We start from the raw sequence: 22692 nt of genomic DNA, 5'->3' as shown, positions 1-22692 counted from the left end.
AAAGCTGACGGTGCCCCCAGTTACTCAGCCTGCTTTTAAATGTATACAAATATTGTTGAACGTGAAGCTACAGCGAGTTAGCTTAGCATTCTAGCTAGCTAGCGTAGCTGCACTGCTGGAAAACGCAGCTCAGCTTAGGTTTTGGGTGCTGAAGGCGGGGCAGGTAATGGGAGGAGCCAATCAGAAGCAGCCATGTGAAGTGTCATCTACCTGTCACCTGGCCCCGCCCACACGAACGTGTCTCCTTGTCGAACCAGCGTTCCTGCGATGATGGTGCTGACTTTGTAATGTTTACAGGGATTTTGTTGTTTAAAAGTGATGCAGATTAAAATATATTAAATGGCTTTTTTGTCCTTTTTTTTAATTAAACTGATGCCACTTTTTCCTTACAGAAACTTCGATCATCAAATAGGTGACAGGTCAAGTTGAGGCAGGCCTGCTGGTCGCTTCGACCGTCAAACCAAACCATCTTTGCATTGGCGATGCCTCACATAGAAAAACTGCAGTGGTTGGACTGGAACCTCATCTGTTCGTTTTCGTTCTGGTGGCTTCATGGAACAAAACATCAGCGCTCTGAATGTTGGTTTCTGTCTTCTAATGGGGTTTTAAAACATTTTGTTCCTTGGATTCGTTCAGTTTCAAGTCATGTTTACATCAGCAGCTCACCAAGAGCCGGACTCTCAGGTTTGAGCTTGAAGAACAGAACTGGTGACTGCTGCCTGTTCAAAAACCTCGTAATCCAAACGTTGAACGAGTAAAAGTCTGGGCGTGAATGTGAACCTGAGACTGCAGATGCTGGTCCATGTTGGAGTGACGGGATTCCCAAGATGTTCGGTCATGAAAACGTTCCGTAAGCAGCGATGCCGGCGAGCTTGCAGCGTGACAGTGTTTCCACGAGAGGGCGACGCAACATTTGAGCGGGCGTGAAAGGAGGGAGCGAAGAGGCGGAGTTAGAGAAATCTTTCCTTGTTTTTATTTATCACACATTTAGAAAATGAACCACACTATACAAATGTCCACCGTTCAGTGATGCAACAGGCCTCCTGCATTGACCCCGCCCACCTCAAACCAAACAGACAACTTCAGCAGATAAAATAGCAACATGGCGGCAGCACGTCAGTCGACGCACTGCCACAATTCATTACAGGACCGCCTTTTTTTTTTATCCTTTTTAATTTTTTCGTATTTTGTCGCGCGGCGGACTGCGTCGCCACCCAGTGACTCGACTGGTTTTCATCTTTTCGTGGTCGCCGTGGTGCAGGTAGGCAGTAGCATGCAGAAACCTTTGGATATGGCTCTCTGATTGGCTGAAGGCTAATTCATTACACTTGCGCTATGGAGACAAGGGAGCAGGTCGTTATCCTCGTAGAGTCTGTAGTCGTTATTTACAACATGATAACAAGGGTGTGTGTGTGTGTGTTTGAGTCCTACAGGTGGGATGGACCGGCGAGTGTGTCGACGGGGATTCCCGGTCTCAATAGCAGTTCCTTCATCGCTGAGATGATTTAAAGGGAGAGCAGAGAGTTCACGCCCTCCTCTCCCTCAGGTGGCGGTCACATGGTCGGCGGCCCGCCGTGTGGCTGTCACACACAGACACACTCACAACATGTCCGCCGCTCATAGGGAGCCACACTTTATTACTCAGACATCAAATTAAAAAAAATGAAGATAACAAATAAAATAAAATTGAGGAGAGCAGGCGGGGGGGGGGGGGGTCAGGGGGGGCTGAGTTCAGGCCAGGTAGCTGTACGTGTCCTTCTCGCCGTCCACTCGCTCCAGGTACTCCTTTTCTATCAGGATGTCGATGCATTTCTGTCCACAAGAGGGAGACAAACGAGCCATGAGAACGAGTCACTGATCAACACTTTCTGAATACAACGGTTAGCAGTGCTAAGCTAACATTAGCCTATGAAGGAGCTACACCAGGGTCACATGACCTCAAGGTCACCACCACTAAGCTTCAGGCATCTTGTGCTTCCTCTGATGACCTCTGTAGGCTCCTCTAGACTCTTGTTAGCAACCCAGGTTTTTAAGACTCCACCATCCACCAGTCTGGTGTTTACTGGTGGATCTGATGTAGAACTGAACCTCCACCATCCACCAGTCTGGTGTTTACTGGTGGATCTGATGTAGAACTGAACCTCCAACATCCACCAGTCTGGTGTTTACTGGTGGATCAGATGTAGAACTGAACCTCCACCATCCACCAGTCTGGTGTTACTGGTGGATCTGATGTAGAACTGAACCTCCACCATCCACCAGTCTGGTGTTTACTGGTGGATCTGATGTAGAACTGAACCTCCAACATCCACCAGTCTGGTGTTTACTGGTGGATCTGATGTAGAACTGAACCTCCACCATCCACCAGTCTGGTGTTTACTGGTGGATCTGATGTAGAACTGAACCTCCACCATCCACCAGTCTGGTGTTTACTGGTGGATCTGATGTAGAACTGAACCTCCACCATCCACCAGTCTGGTGTTTACTGGTGGATCTGATGTAGAACTGAACCTCCACCATCCACCAGTCTGGTGTTTACTGGTGGATCTGATGTAGAACTGAACCTCCACCATCCACCAGTCTGGTGTTTACTGGTGGATCTGATGTAGAACTGAACCTCCACCATCCACCAGTCTGGTGTTTACTGGTGGATCTGATGTAGAACTGAACCTCCACCATCCACCAGTCTGGTGTTTACTGGTGGATGTAGAACTGAACCTCCATCATCCACCAGTCTGGTGTTACTGGTGGATCTGATGTAGAACTGAACCTCCACCATCCACCAGTCTGGTGTTACTGGTGGATCTGATGTAGAACTGAACCTCCACCATCCACCAGTCTGGTGTTTACTGGTGGATGTAGAACTGAACCCGCTGATATCTGCTGGCTGCTGGGAACCACACGACTGATTACAAGTTCCTGACCTGGAGACCAGGGCTCCGTTTCACAAAGCAGGTTCATCAAACCCTGAGTTTAATCCTGGTCTCCGAGTTGATCTCCCCTAAGATAGAAAACTCAGAATTTTTGGTTTCAGAACAGTGGATTTGAATCAGTTCGATCCACTCGGAGCAGGTTCACCTGCACTGAAGCGCGATCACCACAACTCTAAAAAGACAGCATAAATGGAGCCCCGATTCACCGAGTCACCATGGTGACTGAGAAGAGGAGAGCTTTGTTTTTCACGTCAGTGGAGTTGGAAATCTTGATGCGATCATGTGAAGAGTTCCAACACGCGTTAAAAGAGAAGTGCAACACCGCTGCAGCAGCAAAAGAGAGAGAGAAGAACTTTGCTGCTCGGGTCAATGCGAGAGTTTGTAGTCCTTTGCAGTCATGATCATGACGGAGGAAGCTGCTTCCATGCAGCGCATTAATGGATACCGTTTAGATGCAAGAGGAACGCACTTGGCAGCAGCTTAAGATGAAGCAGAAACCATGATGCACACAGTCAGACCATCTCAGGGGTACCCAGGTTCTGCACTGTCAATTCAATGCTAAGTGGCTGTTTGACGGTACAGTCGTCGTTTCATCCCCAACACCATGAAGGTTTCAGACACAAACGTCCTCATCGACATCATGTTGTTAAATACTTTAGCCGATCTCAATGAACAGACTTCTACTCAGCCAACAGAAAGAAGGCAGATGCCCGTAAAACGGGTGGTGGTCCAGCACCACCCGTTTTACGGGCATCTGCCTCAGCCAGGGTTTAGGAAGGCCAGTGGCTGAGGGAGTTCATCCATAGAACCCAACCCCCAAGACACCAGTGCCTTCATAAAAATGTGATATGGCTTGAGATATATACCTATACATCTCTATATCTAGATCTCTCTCTCTCTCTCTCCATATATATATAGAGATATAGATATCTATATATATACCTATATATCTCTATATCTCTCTCTATATATAGATATCTATCTATAGATATCTCTATATCTATATATAGATATAGATATATACATATATCTCTATATCTATATATAGATATAGATATATACATATATCTCTATATCTATATAGAGATATATCTATATAGAGATATATAGATATATCTCTATATCTCTATATAGATAGAGATATATCTCTATATAGATAGATATATCTATATATAGATATATCTCTATAGAGATATATCTCTATATAGATATAGAGATATATAGATATATCTCTATATAGATATAGAGATATATAGATATATCTCTATATCTATATATAGATATAGATATATCTCTATATCTATATATAGATATATCTCTATATAGATATATCTCTATATAGATATAGAGATATATAGATATATCTCTATATAGATATAGATATATAGATATATCTCTATATCTCTATATAGATATAGAGATATATCTCTATATCTATATATAGATATAGAGATATAGAGATATATCTCTATAGAGATATAGAGATATATCTCTATATCTATATAGAGATATATCTCTATATAGATATAGAGATATATCTATATAGAGATATATCTATATATAGATATATCTCTATATAGATATAGAGATATATCTCTATATAGATAGATATATCTATATATAGATATATCTCTATATAGATATATCTCTATATAGATATAGAGATATATAGATATATCTCTATATAGATATAGAGATATATAGATATATCTCTATATAGATATAGAGATATATAGATATATCTCTATATAGATATAGAGATATATAGATATATCTCTATATCTATATATAGATATAGAGATATATCTCTATATCTATATAGAGATATATCTATATATAGATATATCTCTATATAGATATAGAGATATATAGATATATCTCTATATAGATATAGATATATAGATATATCTCTATATCTCTATATAGATATAGAGATATATCTCTATATCTATATATAGATATAGAGATATAGAGATATATCTCTATAGAGATATAGAGATATATCTCTATATCTATATAGAGATATATCTCTATATAGATATAGAGATATATCTATATATCTCTATAGAGATATAGAGATATATCTCTATAGAGATATAGAGATATATCTCTATATCTCTCTCTATGTATATCTATAAATATATAGAGAGAGAGCGAGAGAGAGATACGGAGGAGGTTGTGTGTGTAGACGATGCACTCCGACACTGTCTGGAACAGCAAGAACGTCTACGGTCTGATCTCCATCTCCAGACGAATATTTAATTCCGCGCAGCATTGCTGCACCTTCATCCACGGGATCGTCAAGAAAAGGACCTGCCATGTTCGTTGAGACACTCGCCTGCTGATGAATGAATGCGGAAATCAAATGGAGGATGTGGCTCTGAAGGTGGGCGGAGACAGCGGAACCTCGAGGTTCATTGACAAAAACCTGGTCCCGACCAGGTTCCTTTCATAGCGTCTGTTACTGCGGTAACTGACCGAGAGCTGAAGTTACCGCTGTCTGTGAAACAGGAGAGTGAACCCTCTTTCTGTGGTTTGAGTTTCCTCCCTTTGTGAAACGGAAAACTCCGGGTTTTCCTTATTTCAGGGTTAATGGACCCCGAGTTTTCACTAAACCTGCTTTGTCAAACGGGACCCTGGTCTCCAGTCTCGTTCTACTAAGAGTCAAAAATAGTAAACAGGAATTGAGAACGCCACCTTGATGACAGGGACTCGAGGTTTGAAACGAGACGACAGCTGGTTGAGGACCTCAGCGAGGAGCTGCTGGTGCTTCAGGACCTTCCTCATCTTCATGATCCTCACAATGGCAGCCTACACACACACACACACACACACACACACACACACACACACACATTTGACCAAGTAAAATCCAACTGTCAGACATGAAACCTTCCTACAAGATTCAGTCTACAGGCCTGAAGCTTCACCGTCGACTAAATGTGGGTGTGAAGGAGTGAACAGGAGCCTCTGAGTTTGAGGGTTTGATCAGGTGACCTCGAGGACCCAAACCTTCGCTGGTCCGCGTGCAAACACGTCAGAGAACGTTGCTTCATTGAAATGTTCCTGAAAGTTCAGGAGGTTTTATTTAGCAGTGCGTTTGTGTATCATGAAGTGGTCTCCTCAGGTTCTTCATCCTTCACGTCCGTCACAACCTTGGTAGAATCAGGCTGAGCGAGTTCCGCTGTTCTCCAGGAGAACCGTTCTGTGGCGTCTCACCTGAATGAGCAACTTGCGATCCTCCTCGATGTTCTTGTGAGTCGTCTCCTGCTCCTGTTTCTGCTCCGTCTTCATGGGGACGTTGATGTTCACCCTCAGCTTCTTACTGTGGGGGGGCGGACACACACACACACACACACACACACACGTCTCAGGGTCTCAAACATCTTGGGGTCACGACGGCGTGTTGATTCAAGCTATAAAAGAATTCCTACTTCTTGTATCCGAGGAAGAGTTTGATGACAGTGTCGGGTTTGAAGTCCACCTCGTCCACGTTGGCGTTCTCGTCCTCCAGCACCTGCCAACAGAACACCTGCGTTCATTCACCTCGCCACACTCTCCGGGTCAGAACCACCACATCCGGTTCTTTTTTCCCTCCAAACCTGCAGCTCCAGGTTTCACAGTTCAGAGTTCAGTGTTTAATGTGGGAAGCAAAGATGGAAGGCTTGAATGATGAGGTGGCTCAATGACAGAAATCAAGGGACATGAGACAGAACTACAAAGTCGACCGTTCTTAGCGACTCCAGACTGAAGGAGGAACCGGCCACGTAAATTTAGCTTGAAGCTAACGGAGACTGACGCCTAACAGCAGCTAAAACGTCTGCTTGCCAACCCTCCAGGTGGTCTGGCAGAGTCCAGGATGCTGAGGACCGTTCAGCTGCTGTTAGCCGACAAGGAACTTCCTGATCCAAAGATGTCCAGAACCAATCAAAACACAGCTTCAGCCCAACACACACACGATGCAACAGCGTCTTCAACTCACCAGCAGTTTGGATTTTAGCAAGATCTGCAGAACCTGAACCAGAATGTCCTGGAAACAGAGAGACAGAAGTTGAGTGGATGAGGATGAGGACGATGAAGGTTCCGCGAAGGCGGGGCCGGTACCGTTTTGATCTGCGTGCTGTCGGTGAGCTGCTGGACGGTGTAACTGTCCTCCGTGTTGTACTGCAGCAGGATGGCCATCTGGAAGGTGGAAGCCTGCAGTGTGTACCTGGAAAGAGCGACAACACAGTAAGCCCCGCCTCCTCCTCCACACCAGAGACACTGGTGCCCCCCACCAGGGTAAAACCTACCTGTTCTTGAAGCAGTTGGTGACCAGCTCCCCTTTGGACAGGTGATAGAGCCATGTGAGCTTCCTGCCGCTGTGTCTGCTGGCGTAGAACGCTGTGAAGCGCTGGTAGCTGCGTTCCAGCTGCAGATGCACACAGCAACAATCACACCACTGATGCTGAGCCTCAGCGGACCTGCGTGACCATCGACGGCGTACACGTGGCCTCAGCCGTGTGCGCCTCCCTCCCACACACGTCCATCAACACATGATAAAATCTTCACATTCACTGAACACACCTACGACTTGTGACATAGACCACGCCCACTTTCAGAGAGGGGGACTTTTGTTACATGAAAAAAATGTACATCTGATCCTCACCACAACAGGTCACCAGAAATGGCATGGAAAATATGGAAAAATATAAAATCTACATATCTTGGTGTGTGGGTGTGTGTGTGTGTGTGTGTGTGTGTTACCTCAGAGGGCAGAGCGAAGGTGCAGGACTGCTGAAAAGGCCACGACCCTGAACTCAGCACCTGGATACTGAAGTCCACTGTGAACACAAACCATCATTTCAACCACTCAGAGGTCATTTGGAGGTCGACGAGTCATCATCGTGAATTAGTCCGATGGTGAGAACTTGATCTCTGAATTCATTTATTATCAATCAGAAATCGTCTATAACGTGTAATACGGTATTCATGGTAATAGTAGCCTGAGCTAGCTTAGACTTTAACCTATTCACTCCCTGATCACACACACACATCACAGCGTGTATGTTTGTGTGTGTGCGCTTGTTGGGGAACTTACGGTCCAGAGGTTCTGAGTTGGTCAGGTGTTTCTTGAACTGCTCGTTCAGGTCTTTACTCACACCGATGTCCTGGAACATTCTCTGCAGTTTGGACGTGTACTCAAAGCCGCACGCTTGCTACAGACGAGCAACGAGATAGAGAGGAGGTTTATCGTCACCACCATCATCACCATCACCACCACCATCACCATCACCACCATCATCATCATCATCACCATCATCACCATCACCACCATCATCACCATCACCACCATCATCACCATCACCACCATCATCACCATCATCACCATCATCACCACCACCACCATCATCACCACCATCACCATCATCACCACCACCATCATCATCATCACCATCATCATCACCACCAACATCATCACCACCAACATCATCATCATCACCATCACCACCATCATCATCACCATCAACATCACCATCATCATCATCATCATCACCATCACCACCACCATCATCACCATCACCACCATCATCACCATCATCACCATCACCACCATCATCATCATCATCATCATCACCATCATCATCATCATCACCATCACCACCATCATCATCATCACCATCACCACCATCATCATCATCATCACCACCATCACCACCATCACCACCACCATCACCACCACCACCATCATCACCATCATCATCACCATCATCATCATCATCACCATCACCACCATCATCATCATCACCACCATCATCACCATCATCATCATCACCACCATCATCATCATCACCACCATCATCATCACCATCATCACCATCATCACCACCATCACCACCATCATCATCATCATCACCATCATCATCACCATCATCACCATCATCATCATCATCACCATCACCACCATCATCATCATCACCACCATCACCATCACCATCACCACCATCACCATCACCATCACCACCATCACCACCACCATCATCATCATCATTCCATCATCATCATCACCATCATCACCATCATCATCATCATCATCATCACCATCATCATCACCATCATCATCACCATCATCATCACCATCATCACCATCATCATCACCATCATCATCACCACCACCACCATCATCATCATCATCACCATCATCATCACCATCATCACCATCATCATCATCATCACCATCACCACCATCATCATCATCACCATCACCACCATCATCATCATCACCATCATCACCATCATCACCATCATCATCATCACCATCATCATCACCATCATCATCATCATCACCATCATCATCACCATCATCATCAGGGGTAGGGAGAGTTTGCAGCCAACAGCGATGCTGCTGTAAACGGACCTTGAGTTTGGAGATCATGCTGGCCTCGGCATCGTCGCTGGCGCTGTTCTGGTGGACCAGGCGCTTGGCCAGCATCTTAGCGTAGAACTTCTGGAAAACATCCTTGTCCTCAATGTACTTGAACACAACCATCTGGAGGAGAAGAGAGGAAGACAGCGCTGAGTTACTTCAGTGTCGGTAGGACAGAGTGACTGCTGACGGCAGCCGAGTTCACGTTGGGCTTTCGGAGCTGAAACCTCTCTGACTGTGACCTCTGACACCATGATGATGTCACAGAGCATCACAGCCAACCATCATCCAATCACAGCGCTTCATCGCTAATGATGCTAGACGAGATACAGACTGAACATCAGAAGAAGAGATGCCAACTAGACTGCTTTCATCCTGACAGCGCCTGTTGGTGTTGTCCTGCCCCCTCTTGCTGTGATTGGACGACTGGCTGTCAGGTGACAGTGACAAGTGCAGCGCATTACTCAAAGTTCAAAGGTTTTTCTACAGCAGACACTGAGCAGACTGCTGGTGACCAGCATCCCACCGGACAGCGAGATCGGAGCTGGACTCACCACTTGGTTAAGGGTGTCCTCCAGCTCAGCCTCTTCGGGATTTTTGGAGCTGAGGAGCACAAACACACCAAATGTTCAAGTGAATGAGAGTGCATATGATTGACAGCAGGACACTGGTCTGATGGTGTTTGGAGGCAAACCTCTTCTTCAGTAAGGAGTCGCAGTATCTGGCCAGCAGCTCCGGGGACTTGCTGGACGATTGAGCCATTCTGGTGACGGCATTGTTGTTGATGAACCGTCCGCAGGCCTGTCAAAGTCCACGCCAAACACTTCAGCTCACCGTGTGGTTGCATCAAGGTGCTAATGCTAATGCTAGCATTCTTCTACTAGCCTACTGAGGGCTGAGTTCATTTGGACCTGAGTGGCTCAAACTTTAGCTGCCTGCCATTGGGAATCAAGAGTACTGGTACGCTAGTTGCTGATGGCGGAGCACTCAGCGCTACATCCACGTGGCCAACAAGCTCCACCCAAACAACTCAACCTCATCAGGCTCATTCATCCACCAACAATACAAGAACAGAAGCTTCCTGCTGACCTTGTCCAGCGCCGCCACGAAGCCAGCGTCGTTGTTGAAGGCAGACATGACCAAAGCGTTGTACTTCTTATGGACGTCGAGGGTGGTCTGGACGTACACTTTAGGGTCCTACAGGAAACATCATCTTTGGTCAAGACCAAGTAAAAGCTGCAGACTGGGTGGACTGGTCCACAGTCAGAGTCAACAACTCTGAACTGGTACGTACGTTGAGCGCGGCCTCTCCGCACTTCTCGATGGCAGCCAGGCCCTGGTTGTGGATGTGTGTCTCTAGAAGTTTCTTCAGTTCTCCCAGACCGTCCGTGATCCGGGACACCAGGTTGTACATGCGGCCCAGATCTGAGGAGGAGCAACACCTCAGTCCCTCATCCATCAGTGGGTCTGCTAAGGAACCTCAGTTCTCTGGTTCTGTTGTTTTAACATCTGCCCCCCCCCACCCCCACCCCACCCCACACACACACACACACACACACACACACACACCTTCGTTCTTGTCAGCGTCCAGAAGGTTCTGGAACTCGGTGTGGAAGATCTCCAGGTGTTTCTCTATGAGGACCTGCTCACACTTCCTGGCCAGCTCGTCCTGGGTGGATTCATGGAGGTAAACCTGCACACGCCGCTGCTCCTCCAGCAACCGCGCCTCCGCCTGAGAAGCCACACCCACTTTAGCAAAAAAATGCAGCCTTTTCTTTAGCTCCTGCAGGAAAATGAATCCTACAAAGCAGCCGAGCACAACTGCTTTTATAGAACCTGCTCCTCCTTCTCCTACCTTCTTCATGTACTCAGTGACGGGGTTCTGCTGAAGGAACTCTGTGCTCTCACGAGTGTAGAAACGTTCTGTGTCCGTAAGGAACTGACATTCAAAGTACTCTTTGTAGACAGACAGCGTGGGGCCTTTGGCGAAGGCGTCCTCCTCATTCAGGCCCAGCTCAACTACAAGAGGGCAGAGCATCAGAGTTCACAGCAGAGTACAAGTAGACTACGAGTACAAGTACCACTAGTAAAATCATTCATTCAGCAACAACACTGGTACATCAGTTCTCCAAGTAGAACGTCTGGTTCCCTGGTGTCCAGGTCAGTAAAGGAGCCTACAGAGGTCGTGGAGGTCATTAAAGGTCATCAAGGAAAACACAAGAAGCCTGAAGTTCAGTGGTGGTGACCTCGAAGTCATGTGACCCTGGTGTAGCTCCTTCATAGGCTAACGTTAGCTTAGCACTGCGAACCGTTGGATTTATAAAACGGCGTTGATTAGTGATTCCTGAGTGTAGCTCTGTGCTCGCTCTCACAGCTCCTCCTACGCCACCTCTCATGAGCCCTGCCTGCCTCGGCTTCTTTTTATCGACGTACTCACCGTAAGACTGGACCACGCCGCTGATCAGTCTGGTGTTGATAGTCTCACCGTTTCTCTCCCTCTCGATCAGCTTCAGCACAGCGTTTGTAACCTGAAACGTTCAATCAACAGAGAGAAGTTGTAAAACGGTAAGAAAGAGGCTGAAGTACGTGGGGAGTTCAGAGGCTGAGGGTCATCTCATCACAGGTGTCATGTCTCAGCGGCGGCGCAGCAGTGCTCTACTCACCACTCCGGCTCTATCACTGCCAATTAAACACACCTGTTTGTTGAGGGGTCGGAATAAACACTCCCTCCAGGTCACGAGGGCCAGCTGGGAGGAAGCAGAGCAGACGGAAGGTTAACCAAACTACAGCTGCACGTTTCGCGTCTCCAGAGCTGCTGACCACGATCATCCATCCACCCCCCAACTCTGACATGTGACACCAGACTCAGACGTGCACATGAAGACGTTCATCATATTTGAGTTTCCTCCTGATTCTAAAGTGAATCTGAGGCCAAGTGATGGGATGTAACAAAGGAGAAACAGCGCCCGGGGGAGTTTCCCTCCACTGGTTTGGAGCAAATACAAAATGCTTTGTTATGACACCAGCATATGGCGGTGCAGGCAACATGGCTGCCACAGTGGACAATGCCATGATACCAGCTGCTGCTGCGGAGCTGATCAGCCACCTGAGTAAAGATTTATGATGTCACAGCTGGTTTGAAGTAGTTTCTGTGTCTGTTAAAAGGTTCAGTTCCTGTCCTGTGGGAGGCCACTGGCTGAGGAACCAGGAGACGTTGGGTGCTGACTTGTGTCCAGTGGGAACTGAATCATGATTTTTCTGTTGCACAGCAACAGTATGACTTTAAACACAATCAAATCAAATTCAACTGCATTTTCAGACTTCAATCTGCATCTATAGCGCTCACGCTAAGTGAGTGCTGATGACATCACACGTACCGAGTAGATCTCATAGATGCCCTTGCGCCCCTCGTCACACTCTCGTCTGACCCAGTGGCGGTTGAGGTAGGCGCAGATCCCGTTGAGGACCTTACTGGAGAAACGGTAGTCCTCCCACTGCTGGGTGTAAAACTTCAGGACACACTCGTCCATTAGATCCTCGCCATCCTGGGGGGAAACCCGAGGCAGAATCAGAAAAAAGTCGTCAGGGAGAACATGGAGTCTCAGGAAGAAACGACAGAATTGATCCAAAAACTCAAAGCAGATTAGAGATGAGAGGAGATGAAAGAGGAGTGAGTGAACTCACCTTGAGCAAACTGGTCAAGTAGTTCTTGAGGAACTCCTTGAGTCTCTTGTAGAGCTCCAGGCCTACAAACTGAGCTCCACCCGGAGTGGTGGACTTTTTGGAGGGCTTGGCTGGAGGCACGGAGCCCCTGCCCTGGCTGGACTGGTGGACGCTGGTACAATAGTTATATACATGTCTGAGGAAGGAAGGATTAAGGAAACTCACAGACAGAAAGGCTCCACGCCAAGCTCCGCGAGCGTCGCTCACTCTCTCTGAAGCGCTGCTCGTCATTCGATGAAGCTGACACACAGACCACACCCACTCAACATGCAGCACTTCCCTTATTCTGAAACAGCACATTTATCCCCAAGGAAAATCAACATTCCACTTATAATCCTGTTTATATGAAGCCACACAAACTCCTGCTAGCGAGGCTCATTGCTGAAGGGGGAACTAAATTTAGCTGTCGTTTCCCTCCAGCACGGTTAAAGGGTTACACACTGCCAGACTTCGCAGTATAATCTCTCCTCATCTTGTTCTGCACTTTGCTTTCTTTAAGACTGGAGTAGTAAGATTTGGTTGTGTAGGGCAGTTCGACAAGAGTTTTATCACTGGCTGGTGGAAACACAGAGAGGTCCCACACTGCTGGTAAAACCTGAACACACCAACAAGATGGCTCCTCGACATCAGCAGGAGTCTTCATCAGAAAACGTTCAGATAAAAACCCAACCACCGCGAGTATACTGTGTGCAACCATGGAATACTGTCAGTTTGGTGATCCCGACATTCCCACATCTGTTGAGCAGCAGTGCAGGTGCGGCCCTCGAAACCTGAGAGGGAACCGCACCATTGGCTCAGGTCTGCGGCTGGCCGGAGGTCGGGGTGCCGTAAACCTGACTGAATAACCTTCATTAACCCCACAGATGCAGGGCGGGACCTCCTGATGATGGCCAATCACTGATATCCTCTACTTGACACAAATACGTCATGTGACATCTCACAGGACAGTTTCCTCTTTCCAGGCTTCTGAACGTCGCTCAGCCAATCAGCAACGACGACACCAGGAAGTGACGGAGGTGCCCTTCACTCCTGTTCCTCCATTTCTGGAGTCTGCGTGTCCATTAACACATTGGCAGTACACTCAGTGGTATTTGGTACCTACTAATACTTCATAACCTCTCTGCTGTAACACCTGGGAGGTGTGAGACTAACAGAAGATGACATCATCTCCTCTTCATTCCAGTGACACCCATGTGACCAACTACATGTCTGCAAAGCTCTTCCTCTCTGTTTCAGCTCCAATTTTTAGTGAAGTTTGTCCCACAGACTTGGACCCCAGGCATCAGCCCAGCCCCCACTGTGTTATTTTTATTCATTCAAACTCAGACCGATCACCAGGGAGGTGTAAAAACCCTTCAATAAAATGGTTCCTCCTCTCATTTGAGGACTCGCCGCTTCTCTCCGGTACGGAGCTTGGTGAACTTCATGTTTCTTGGCTCATATTTTAGGTGAACTATAAACAATCATCTCAAGCTCCTGCACACGCTTGTCAGCTGCAATCCAAACGGAAACGATTCAAGATCCAACATTTCCTACCAAAGCTTGCCGAGCTCAAGCCGCCATGTTTACACTGCTTGTACAGACGTGCGCATCGATGCATTCATGTTTGTGGAGCTAAAACTACGGGCTGACTTATCTAAAGGACTTCTGGTCACGTGTTGGTTTGAGCTCTGGCGTGTTTGCGTGATAATGGCGGCCACACAGAGTCAACCCGCACTGATCTCACAGCAGTTGGGATACGTGTAGAGTTCCATGTAGCGCGACTTGGCCATGCTTTGCCGTGTGTAGACCTGCTGGATGCCAGCCCGCAGGTCATCCCATATCTGGTCCAGGCCTATCTGTTTCAGTCCGTGGGGGTTCTGGGTCCTGTTTGACGACATCGTCGAGCCCCTGTCCTCTCCTCTCCTCTCCCTACCGAACGATTCCCTCCCTTTCCTGCTCCGGTGAGCGTTTGCCCGCCCCCGGCTCCTCTCCTCTTATGATTTCTGTCCTACTGGCTCTGCCCTCAGAGTGTGAAGTCCATCTGGCAGCAGCAGCAGCAGCGCTTCAGGGAGCTGGTTCTCTGGTGTGAGACTGGAATGCAGTCCCACTCCACACGCCTGGGTGGCGCTGTCTGCCACTCCTCCACCTAAGAGCTTCAAGACCCCTCACCAGATGACCTGCAGAGGAAACAGAAAAAAAAAGCTTCATGAGCCATCTTTGGTGGAGCTTTGCTATCATCAGGAAACAAGACAAAACTCTCGTCTTTCAATTTATGGAAAATTATCAAAACCAGACCGGAACAAACAAAGCATGTGATGTGCAGGCGTCAGGCACCGCCCTAGTTAGCAGGTCGCCAGGTAGGTTATGTGGATTTGTCCTCTAACACCTGGCTCAGAGGCCTGCAGACATGCTGCCAACCAGACCCCAATGATGTCACTCAGCTAATTACAGATTAGTCCACTTCAACGCCTCCCTGAGTCTCGTCCACCGACTGTCTTCTTGACCACTACAACCATGTTGCGTTGACATCATCCTGGACTCATCCAGACTTGTGACAGCGTGGGGAGGCTCAACCATCAGCAGCAGCTAGAACGTCCCGCCACCAGCAGAGCTCATCATGACAGGCATCTCATACAGGCGTAATGAAGCATCGAGGTCTCATGAGTACGACCGCAGTGAGAGGTGCGCCACCCACCTGCCATCCAGTGGGCAGCGCAGGTGTCAGCACATCAACCACGATACCATTCAACGTCGGGGGAATTTTAGAAATGCAAATTCCAGCAGTTTTCATCAAGTGGTTGGACGTGAACGAAGGGGGTTATGTAATGTGTATTCCCGTCAGAAGATGGCGGCATTAGGCAACGTTCCAATGGAAATGTACCAAAAACCTGGAAATGCGGAACGTCGACCTGTTGTGTCAGCTGACTTCTGCCGTTTAGAAATAACCAGGAAGATTATGGCAGTGGAAAACAGCTGGTCAGTCACATGGGTTCACTGTGCTATGACCACTACTAATGTTCACAACTCGTTCAGGAACATGGAATCACATCAAGCCAGTCTCACTCCCCCAGCAGCCAATCCCTCCATCTGCTCAAACACTGAACCTGACTAAAACTCCCTGGACTTTATTTTTCCCTTGAACAGAATTAAAATGCCTGTGCTGTGCACGGTTGGACGCCCTGCTCCGCCACGCTTTGCCCACATGTGGCCTGAAATAAATACAAACTATCAGGGGTCAATATAGCAATGGAGAGCTTTGCTTCTGGAAACAATGCAGCTGAGATTTGTGTCCAGGGCCAAGAGGGGAGAAGTGATCCCAGGTGCTCCAGAGCTGTACTCTAGTGAGCAAACGTGTGTACGTGGAGCTGGTCGCTTGTGATCCGAAGACGTTAATGAAGGTCTTATCAGGGTTATGATGTCAGAGCTTCACCGTGACACCGCAGGGACAACACAGCTGCTTTGAGGCCAGACGATTACAGCCAATTGGCAGAGCACTGATTTCCTCGCCAGCGCCAGGACAGAGGCTGAGTGAGTGGAGATGCAGCATCAACAGGTTTCAGGCTACAGATGTTGAACAGATAGAAAGTGAGCTTAAATATCGGAGCAGATTTTCTCAACGTAATCATCAACTCTTCACCAAAACAGAAACGATGACCAGCCACGTCGCCCCGCTCCCCTCATAGCTACACCAGGTAACAGTCATTAACTGAGAACTAAATGCTGATGCGACAAAAAACTCCTGCTGACTCCTGACTCCGTCCTCGAGTGTAACCAAACGGTAATGTGACGCTCACTGTTGTCATCTGTCAACATGTGAGGCGGCACCGTACCTGCTGCTAACTGTCTGACCATCAAAGAGAAGCCCCAGTGTGACGGCCACGCTGTGAGACGGCAGCCTCAAAGAACCCAGAGCGGCAAGGAGGTTAAGGCCAGACGCCACTGAGTGAATGCAGTCAGTGCTGCTATATTTAGAAGGGGCCAGCATGCAGCGCTGCCATTCACAGCTATTAGGGCCAGCGACTCAGGACGTGACCCAGGCACAATCGTCTGTTAGTGGAAGAGGAAGCCTAGTGACCTGCTCTGTTTACTTCCTGTCCCCGTTGACGAGTCCTGGCTGCCTCTGGATGATTCACTTAGTGTGGGACGTAGCAGCAGAGAATCCAACCCCAGCCAACACCTTTCCTTTCCCCCACCACCAATTTTCAACTACAGTGTGTATTTCTTTCCATTTTTAATAATGACATCAGTTTAACTCCTGTGTTGCGACACAGTAACTGCAACCATGTGACGACTTCGTAAGGTTGCAACCCTGGTAAGGAGAGAAGCACCGAGGCAGGAAAACCTCCACTGCAGTAAATAAGCATATCAAGGCTCTCATCAGTCAGCTGCACACGGCGGCGTCAGCCCTGGCGGCCGCCTGCCTCCCTCCCTCCGCTCCCAAGCACAGGCCACAGCACTGCAGCTGCTCCTGCTGCCACTCTCGTCCTCTGACAGCCAGGCAGGAGCCCAGCAGCTCCAAGGGCGGCTACAGGTTCACCTCGAGTGTCACAAACCCAACGAGTTAGCAAGTGTGCTGCTGAACGGTAGACTGGACTTCAGCGACTGTTAAAGATAAACAGGCTCCATAAGCGAAGACAGAATACAGTCAGAAGAAGAGGAGGACGCCTCACCATGGATACTGAAACGACCAACCATCACTTTAATCAAGCAAGAAGCTGCTTCTCTACGATTTTGATAATCCAGCTCTGAATGATGCCATCCGCTGCCAGCAGCGGTGGGGGCGGAGCTTCAGGGCTCCATTACTGAGTTGCAGCAGGATGCTCATGAAGGATGAGAATATCTTGGTGTGGTAACAGACACAAACCCTGTCTATGACATGTGATTCCGATTCCTAGCCAGTCACTTGCCACAGTACCCCGCTTTTCCAACAGTGACTTCATTTTCAAGGGACGGCGCGTCAATTTGCACAGAGCAGATCGAGCCAGACAGGAAATCTCCACACAAATGGCGGAGTATATCTGGGCAATTTTCAAAATAAAACAACATGCGAAGGTTCCTGATCAGAAAACAGACCTGAAATTGACTCAACATAAACACACGCTCGCGTACAGGTGACACAAACACATAAATAAAGACACAGCAGCCAACCAGCAGAACCTGAGCGAGTGAACAAAGCTGGCGGGCAGCTGGAGGTTGGCGCTGTGATCGGCGCCACAGCTGAGCCCGGTGGATGTTTGGGGCCGGCGTGGAAGCTCTTCACCGTGAGTCATGAGGATACAAAGCTCGCGTTTTGTAAAACACGTCGGACCAAAAACGACCAACAAACCCACTCAGACTCTACAAACTCAGTCAGGGAAGCGGCTCACGCTAGCAGGCGGAGCGCCAGCCTGCAGGCTCTCCTGCCTCCACTGCTGCTCCTGCTCAGCAGTCAGGCACTCAACACAGCAGCTCCTCATCCCAGGAATTGTTTGTTACTCTTTCCAGGAGAACCCTTCAGTTATCAAAGAATATTTGACTGTCGTTCAAGTCAGAAAGGTCCAGCAACCCGGTGCAATTTGGGGGAACCTCAAGAGTTGTTTTCCTGTAATGAAAATGTAAGTTTCCTTTGAAGAATTTTTTTTCTAAGAAAATCAGAATCTGCAGAAATCTGTACCAGCAGGACACACGGACAGAAAAATCAGAATCGGCCGAGAAAAATGCAATGAGTGCATCTCTACTCTACACCTGTAACCACCTCCGCTCCTCTTCCTCGCTCAACTCACAAAGGCAACTCAACCTGAGGTTAGTTACCATGGCAACTAGGGCAGACAATGGTTGTGAGTAGCTGCTGGACTGCTGAGGGAAGAGTGTTGAGTCTTCTATTCACTGCTAGTGAGAACACTGCCCTTCACCACAGCACTCAGATAAGATTTCACATCCTCCCGCACGTGCAGCCACAGTAGCTGACCTGTGCGGAGTGTGTGTGTGTGGGGGGGGCAACACAATGAGGACAACTTGAGTGGCAACAGTTTCTAGAAAGTTTGTTGTGAAACTAGAAGCCTAAGCCTGGTGACAGACAGCAGCGCCCTGTGTGACGGAGGCCAAAGCAGAAGGACATTTTTGGTTTCTGCTGCTGTGTCATGAAGCCCAGAGAAGCACCACCATCTCCCTTCACCTGCAGGGTCACATGACCAGATCAGGTTTGAGTTCAGCCATGAAGGCACTGACAGATCGATGACGCGTCAAAGTCAGGAAAGACATCACTTCCCACAGTTTTAAAGACTTTTTGCTTATTTTTGCGATCACGTGCGTAAGCAACTGTGATTGATTTAAGGACCAGCTGAAAGTAGAAAATCTGAAAATACTTCTAATTTTTCTGCCATTTCTAAACTGTGTAATTTCAGTGATTCTTTTATAAAGAAAACATCCAACATACTTGGAAACCCATCAGCATCAGTCTTGGGGTTCCTGGCGTTCCCAGAGGAGACGACTTTGCATTAACTTTGTTAAAAATGTTCATTCGAACACCGGCAGCAGTATAAACACTGACATTTGTCACAAACTTTATTTTTACATCTTTGTGTCAAAAGGTACACAAATGTTTTGTTGTGCTTGTCTCCCAGGAAAATCTCTTCTCACATTTCAGTGAAATGTCCCAAAACGAGCGACAAGCGGAGCAGCGGGACGAGGCCAACATTCCTACGAGGATCGCCAGGAGCACACTTCACCCACGCCAAAATTGAGGAAATGTGATGCCGTTTGCCTTTGGTAGAAGAGATAGTGGACAAGAACTTGACAACCATGCGGTGAAGTGCTTGTGGATTGGTAGGAAGAGAACAGAGTTTCTGCCAGTGTACTGCAGTGTTAGCCGGTACTTCTGTGGGATCTAAGAATTAACTAATCAAAAGAGTACTACAAAAGTGCCACAAAAAGTGACACCACAGCTAAATACTAACCTGCGTGTGTACAGCATCAACTTTGTTGGTTATTAAGTGCTCCAACTGCTCACCGTCCATGTTGAGCCCCTGGGTTTTGCCTGAGCACTGAAGGTGGACCGCCCTGAAAGCAGCCAGTGACCACCTCCACCAGGCCCATCAGACCTGGGCCATCCTTCAGAACAGTTAGCCGATCCCTGGCTAGCAGCTAATGAAGACAGCGATACTCGTGGGGAAAAGGAGCTCAGCGTGGTAAATCTGATTACCCTGCTCACCATGTGTCCTGCACACACACACAGCACTAAAACCTTACAGCAAAAACACGAGTACACACAAGCGTCTGGCATAACTGCAGACAGAGTGACACCAATACCATAACCAGTACTGTTGATCTCAATCCTCCAGTAAGGAGTTTCATCAGACAGCATCAAGGAGAACAATGTAGCTCCAGCTGGATCACAGCAATACACAAGTGTCACACGCACTGTGTGTGTGTGTGTGTGTGTGTGTGTGTGTGTGTGTGAGCAGCTTTTGATTTCTGCTGCTCTGCTCAGAGTTGAGAGAAGCAGCTGAGCAGAAACTCACAACCTCACTGGATGGGTTTTCAACCGCAGCTCTCAGCACCGTCCCGACACCTCGAACACAGGACGGCCAGATATCTGAATCTGTGTGCTCTATGCTGGTAGCAGTGAGGCTCATTTCAATGACTTTCCCCAAATTTATGAAGTTTCAAAACGTTTCCAGGCCTTGAAATTGTCATTTTCAATATTCATTAACTTTTCCAGGTTTTGAAGGACTGAAGAACTCTGAAGATGTAAAGACCTCAGAAGAAACTGGCTTTTGGAGTTCTGGCTGGTATCTGATATGCTGATGCTTGTAGAACTGATTTGGTCACCAGCCAGTATTTACAGATGTGGATGATATCTTTCAACACCACTAAATATCCACATTAGCAAGACAGCTAAAGCCTGTTAGCTAACTTGCAGCTCACCGTCCACAACATCCGTAGCACGATGCGTTTTATTTCTACGTGCTGAAGTCAAAAGACGAACAGAAACCCTCCAACGAGGAGCTTCACCGACACGTCGGCGATCACTGAGGTTTGCACAGGAGAGGAAAGAACGGCTGGTGAACGTCTGTGAAAATGTTCTGCGTGTGCGCGTTAACCTAAATCACTAGGAAAATAATTGACTTTGCTTCACTTCAGAGTATAAGAAAAAGGGTCAGCGCTAAGTGTCAGCTACGATGTAGAACGGGGCAGAAAATGAGCACCTGCAACCAGCCGGCGCTGACGGATGAGCTTCACTCAGCAGCCCAACACAGGAGCAGCAGCACCAGACCCAGGCAGAGGCAGACAGCTTCATTTCACACCATCACAACTACGTCTGGGGGACAACATGGAACTCATTTATATCATATGGAATTATAAAATTGGACCAGAAATGTGATGTTTTTTCCCCCCGACAACAAATGCAAGTCTTGATTTGGTTTGGGGTTTCATTTATTTATTGCTTATAGAAGGATATTGGTGTTTTCTTTACATATACAAGTGCAAAGCAAGCACGATCTACACAAACATAACACACCTTGCTTACAACTCCAAGCACGAAAATGTGAGTTGGTTTAAACTGGATCAAATCTTCCATGAACGCGTTTGAATGGCTGACTTTAAGCAGCACGTGGGCCACAGTATACACAACCTTATTAAATACTTCTGCTTATGGAAGCAGCAGACAGCTTTGCTCCTGCTGCTGGTCAGCGAGGCTCCCCCTTACCAACACTTGACCAGCACACAAACAAGGATTATTACTACTTCATAAGCCCTCAACGGTCAGGAGGACCGGGGATCCCTGCTTGTCTCCAGAAGAGGATTCTGGCCATTCAAGTGAAATACACACACACACACACCTGGGTATTTATAATCACTATGTCCATCTGAAATAACGTAACCATACCTTAAAAGTAACGACTGTCATACTGTCCTGGTCGTCCGGGGTCTCGGTGCCCTGCCTCGGGTTCTAATCACTACCTCTGCGTCCGACAGCAGAGGACCACGGCGCCGTGAATGTCAGCTCAGTCGTGATCTTCCTACCACCTCGTAAAGGACAATAAAGCTGAGCATTCTGATCATGGCACCAAAAACAATTGCATCCGTGAAGGGACCCAGGCACAGCTACGCAATACTGCTAGCTATCATTAGCTTCGCAGGCTGCGCTAGCCGAGTTAGCTTGAGAGTGAGGTTAGCTCGACTGCCTGAGGGGACAGAATTAGATTTTACTCAAAGACAATCTCGCGGAGGGCTATAGTGCGGATCCGAGTACATCCAGCTGTGATCGTGAGGGTTTATTCACAACCATCTTCACCGAGCTCGCCGCAATGGTCAGGACAGCCCTACTGCCTGTGGTACTGGTGTAAAATGGCAGCCTAGCTTCTCAGGCGGCTCAATAATGAGTCAGGAAAACAGTTCGCTAGCCGCTTAGCATTAGCCTGCTAGCTGTTAGCCAGAGGGATCGTCAAAGGAAACGAGCGCCAGCAAGTGTACGTCCCCAGCTCTGAAATGTCGTCTTACCATCGTAAGGCCGTCGATGTCCCTGAAAAGTCGCGGTGTGTGTGGATGTTCGGCCCCAGAAGCAGCGTCCTCCGCCGCCTTTCGTGCCTCTGTGTGTTTGCTGTGCGATGCTAACTGCGACCGCTTCGTTCGCACAAAGATCAGCTCAGCAGCCACCGAATCATG

The 22692-nt window shown here is 47.8% G+C and overlaps 1 protein-coding gene and 1 long non-coding RNA gene across 3 annotated transcripts; both read right to left on the bottom strand.

The window, feature by feature from the left end:
* Positions 1–959: 959 nt before the first annotated feature.
* On the bottom strand, positions 960–22692 carry LOC147241305 (cullin-1). Of its 2 annotated transcripts, none has more exons than XM_086191504.1 (22): positions 22528–22692; positions 14803–15221; positions 13024–13198; positions 12717–12884; positions 12036–12086; positions 11777–11867; positions 11195–11358; positions 10909–11071; positions 10634–10764; positions 10429–10536; positions 10034–10140; positions 9894–9942; positions 9331–9462; positions 8014–8131; positions 7680–7756; positions 7226–7344; positions 7038–7143; positions 6916–6963; positions 6368–6450; positions 6153–6258; positions 5631–5744; positions 960–1812 (listed from the first exon to the last, which is right to left on the bottom strand). In XM_086191504.1, exons 2-22 carry the CDS (start codon positions 14940–14942, stop codon positions 1732–1734), a joined length of 2331 nt encoding a protein of 776 aa, XP_086047630.1. In that variant the 5' UTR covers positions 14943–15221; positions 22528–22692; the 3' UTR covers positions 960–1731. The 2 variants fall into 2 exon arrangements, with proteins under 2 accessions (XP_086047630.1, XP_086047631.1); XM_086191505.1 differs by lacking the exon at positions 22528–22692 and adding an exon at positions 21914–22378.
* Positions 19740–21040, bottom strand: LOC147241306 (uncharacterized). Its single transcript, XR_015110799.1, has 3 exons — positions 20950–21040; positions 19980–20241; positions 19740–19786 (listed from the first exon to the last, which is right to left on the bottom strand). It is a non-coding gene; the product is annotated as an uncharacterized LOC147241306 (long non-coding RNA).

The sequence above is a fragment of the Aulostomus chinensis genome, chromosome 21 (assembly GCF_037954235.1).
Source record: "Aulostomus chinensis isolate RoL2024-O1b breed Wild chromosome 21, RoL_Achi_v1.0, whole genome shotgun sequence".
In the NCBI taxonomy this organism is placed as follows: domain Eukaryota; kingdom Metazoa; phylum Chordata; class Actinopteri; order Syngnathiformes; family Aulostomidae; genus Aulostomus; species Aulostomus chinensis.
The sequence above is the reverse complement of the archived record's forward strand: the minus strand, read 5'-3'. Positions and strand labels throughout refer to the sequence as shown.